Genomic DNA, 3,435 nt, shown 5'->3' on the forward strand with positions numbered 1-3,435 from the left:
CGCTTGCACCAAAAAATCTAAAAACACTTCGGCTGGACATGTATAATACTAAGATATTAGATTTAAGTATTTACATATGAACGCTGGTGGCAAAAATAATAGAAATGCCTTATTTTGCTTAATTTTTGGCCACATTTCCTTTGTTCATTCAATGTATAATGTACTGTACTTAGTGAAATATATTTAGCTCCTAATTCGAAGTAATGTACTTAGCTTATAATTTTTTGATGATTAATAATTACCCTACAAGAATTGTGTGATGGAAACTAACACATTCTCATGAGAATGTTAAGAGAAAATTAAAGAGACCATTAAATAAGGCCATAAGTTGGAGGAAAACGGAAGGTCACATGTACACAAATGTTTACATCCGTTTTTTCAGACTGCCCTTTAGAATTTGATAGAAACTTGTAGGTAGCCAGTGACAGAAATCTCTATCAGTCTTGCCACTCAAATGATTTGTCAAATGATAGTCACTGTTCTTGCAGAGTAGTTCATAAGATTTTATAGAAATAAAAGAAAAAACAAGTATTAACTGTGTCATAAATGATAGATTTCTATATCATGCGTGAGAGATCAGACTTGACGAATTTTTACATAAACTGTGAGTAATCAACAATGATAAGAAAACATGTCAGACTTGATGTGTCATGATTGATCGGTTATTACATCAAATTTGATTGCACATTGCTGACTTATATTCCAATCAAGGTTGATCACTCATAATTCCGTAGATTTACACCACTGATGATTAAAATTTGAATGCCGAACTCAAAGAGAACTGGCGATGTCGATAAAATTTTTTAATATTGGACTCGTAAATCAGTTTTTCTTGCTCATGGCGTTATTAAAAGCTCTTTTCTTCATTTTAAATGAAATATTTTATAAAACTTATCTCTATTTTTCCACAGCACTTTGAGTTTTGAGAATCTTTTAGTTTTGCGTCTTTCTTTTTTCTGTTGATGTGCGTATTTGAACATCTTTAGTACCAAATACTTTATAATACGGTTTTATTTATTACGTGTATATATAAAAATATGTCATACCACAATAAACACTTTTATTTTTACTTACTTTTGCTATGAGAGGGTCGAATAATGATAAAATTATCGTTTAAACTAATTAAGTTCAAAATTATATCCAAGTACTTCAGTACTCGACATAATTTGGCAGGTACAACTACTTTTGTTGAGCACAAAATGCAGGCCTAGTGAATCTTGCGGTTACTATGGCAACCAACAACCGCTATACGATGTCTCCACGACAAGTGATTCGCTCTCCCATTCTTGATTCGCTCTCTCATTCGTGATTAGCGCCCCAATCATGAACCGAATCCNAGCGAATCACTTCATTCCTAGGTGATTCAGATCCAATCACCATACGAATCATGAAAAAATCGTTGTCTTCTCTAATTTTTATCGGAAATTTATCGAAAACAGATGTCAAAACACAGACAGCTGCCAAAACAAAGCATGAAAAATAAATAAAGAATAAACAATTAAAGATAAAATGGATGCAAAAGTTCAAATGGTGAAGAAAATAATTATGTCGAGGAGGTTGTTGGCCACAACTAGGGTGAGTGAAGAGGCAAAAGTATGTTCCGCAGTATTACGGCATCTCCAGGATAAGCATTTGCTGCTTTTGGAGGAACTGGATCTTTTATATGCTTTGAACGAATCACTTGGCTCCGAAAGAAGATTAATTTGGAAAAAAGTAAGTATTTGTAAAAACTGGATGTGCTTGAACCAATTTTTATGGATAAGTGTTTATATTTTTGTAGGAACGAACTCAATCCTTCTTTGAGAAAGATTGTCAGAAAGGAGATGAAGTTTTTTTTAAAAACAACTTCAGAATTAGCCGACAACTTTTTTATAAATTATGCGAACTACTGCCAGATCTGCGAAAAAGTGATACAAATATGCGAGAAGCGATACCATTGGAAAAACGAGTTGCTATAGCTCTATATGCTCTAGGGTCATCTTCCGAGTATCGCACAATCGCAAATATGTTTGGCGTGGGAAAGGCAACCGTATGCAAAATATTATTGGGTTTTTGCAATGAGGTCTGGAGAGTTTTGGCTCCAATATATTTAAAAAACTTCCCGTTGACAGAAGACAAAATTAAAGGCTTGGTGCAAGAGTTTGAAACATATGGATTTCCCCAATGTATGGGAGCACTTGGTAAGCACCTTTTTATGAAGTAAATATTGTTTTATTTTTACTAAATGAAATCGTTAATAGATGGATGTCATATTGAGATTCACCCACCCAAGGAAGACGCTACAGACTACCACAACTATAAGGGATGGTATTCAATCGTACTGCTAGCATTGGTGGACGCCAGGTAGAAGCACTGAAAGGCTTTAATAGCTCCTTTATTTATTTATTGTTTTTTCCAGATGTCGTTTTATATATGTTAGCTCCGGCAGCACAGGACGCTGCAACGATTCTCAAATTTTTCAGACATCTTCTCTAAAGCAACAATTGGATGAATGTGTCCTTTTAAGCGAATTGAAAAAAAACTATTTCCGATGTTGATGTACCGGTTTTTATAATTGGGGACTCGGCATTTCGGTTAAGTGACAAGCTAATGAAGCCGTATCCGTTTCATATTTCACAAAGCCGCCAACAAAAGCTCTTCAACTACAGATTATCTAAATCTCGCAGAGTAGTGGAAAACGCATTTGGACACTTGAAGGCTCGTTTCAGGCGTATTGGCAAAGGAATAGATAATTCCATAAAAAAGGCAAAAGGCGCCATAATATTATCGTGCTGCGTGCTTCACAATTTTTTAAACGAAAATAATGATAAAATAAATGAAAAGTGGATGCAAGCTTTACAAGTTGTGGAAGCAAACCGCGCGTATCCTGAATATGTAGCGGTACTAGCGGAACAACGAAACAATCCAGAAAGTATAAGAAACGCTATTTCTTCTTATTTGTGTAAGTTTACACTTATTTATTATAAATTTAATTTTTTACACATTTTTCGCTATAAGTTAAAAATTAAAATAGTTCCTTCAGGGAAGCATACAAAAATAAACTTACGAAAATAAAAGTAATGTGTAGTTACTTACAAAATTGAGTATATGTTAATTTTTTTTTAATATTTGTAATGCATTCTGTGTTAAATTTTACACTTATTTATTATAAATTTCAAACTCAAACTACATATAGTCAGAGTTAAAAGCTAGCATACCCTTTGTTCTAATATAATATTCACAATTAGGGAGTTCACAAGTCGTGCTATTTGTCATATTTGCTCTTTTTACTATTTTTTTAAACAGTTTTAAAAGTGTTGTTTTTGCTTTACAAGTAAAATTGTTGTATTACAATACAACTTTGAAAAATATGTTTACTTTGCTATTTGTGAGTGCTATTGGATCAGACATTTCTATTTATTTACATTTTTCCTTGTCTGAGTACAATAAAATATT

The 3,435-nt window shown here is 33.1% G+C and overlaps 1 protein-coding gene across 1 annotated transcript; it reads left to right on the forward strand.

The window, feature by feature from the left end:
• Positions 1 to 1,102: 1,102 nt before the first annotated feature.
• On the forward strand, positions 1,103 to 2,991 carry LOC108382022 (uncharacterized). The gene is made up of 4 exons (XM_017638419.1): positions 1,103 to 1,713; positions 1,781 to 2,180; positions 2,241 to 2,343; positions 2,399 to 2,991. Exons 1-4 carry the CDS (start codon positions 1,510 to 1,512, stop codon positions 2,535 to 2,537), a joined length of 846 nt encoding a protein of 281 aa, XP_017493908.1. The 5' UTR covers positions 1,103 to 1,509; the 3' UTR covers positions 2,538 to 2,991.
• The last annotated feature ends 444 nt before the right edge of the window (positions 2,992 to 3,435 follow it).

Source organism: Rhagoletis zephyria, unplaced genomic scaffold (assembly GCF_001687245.7).
Source record: "Rhagoletis zephyria isolate East Lansing unplaced genomic scaffold, Rhagoletis_zephyria_1.1 Rzeph_scaffold_24844, whole genome shotgun sequence".
NCBI classification, from domain to species: Eukaryota; Metazoa; Arthropoda; class Insecta; order Diptera; family Tephritidae; genus Rhagoletis; species Rhagoletis zephyria.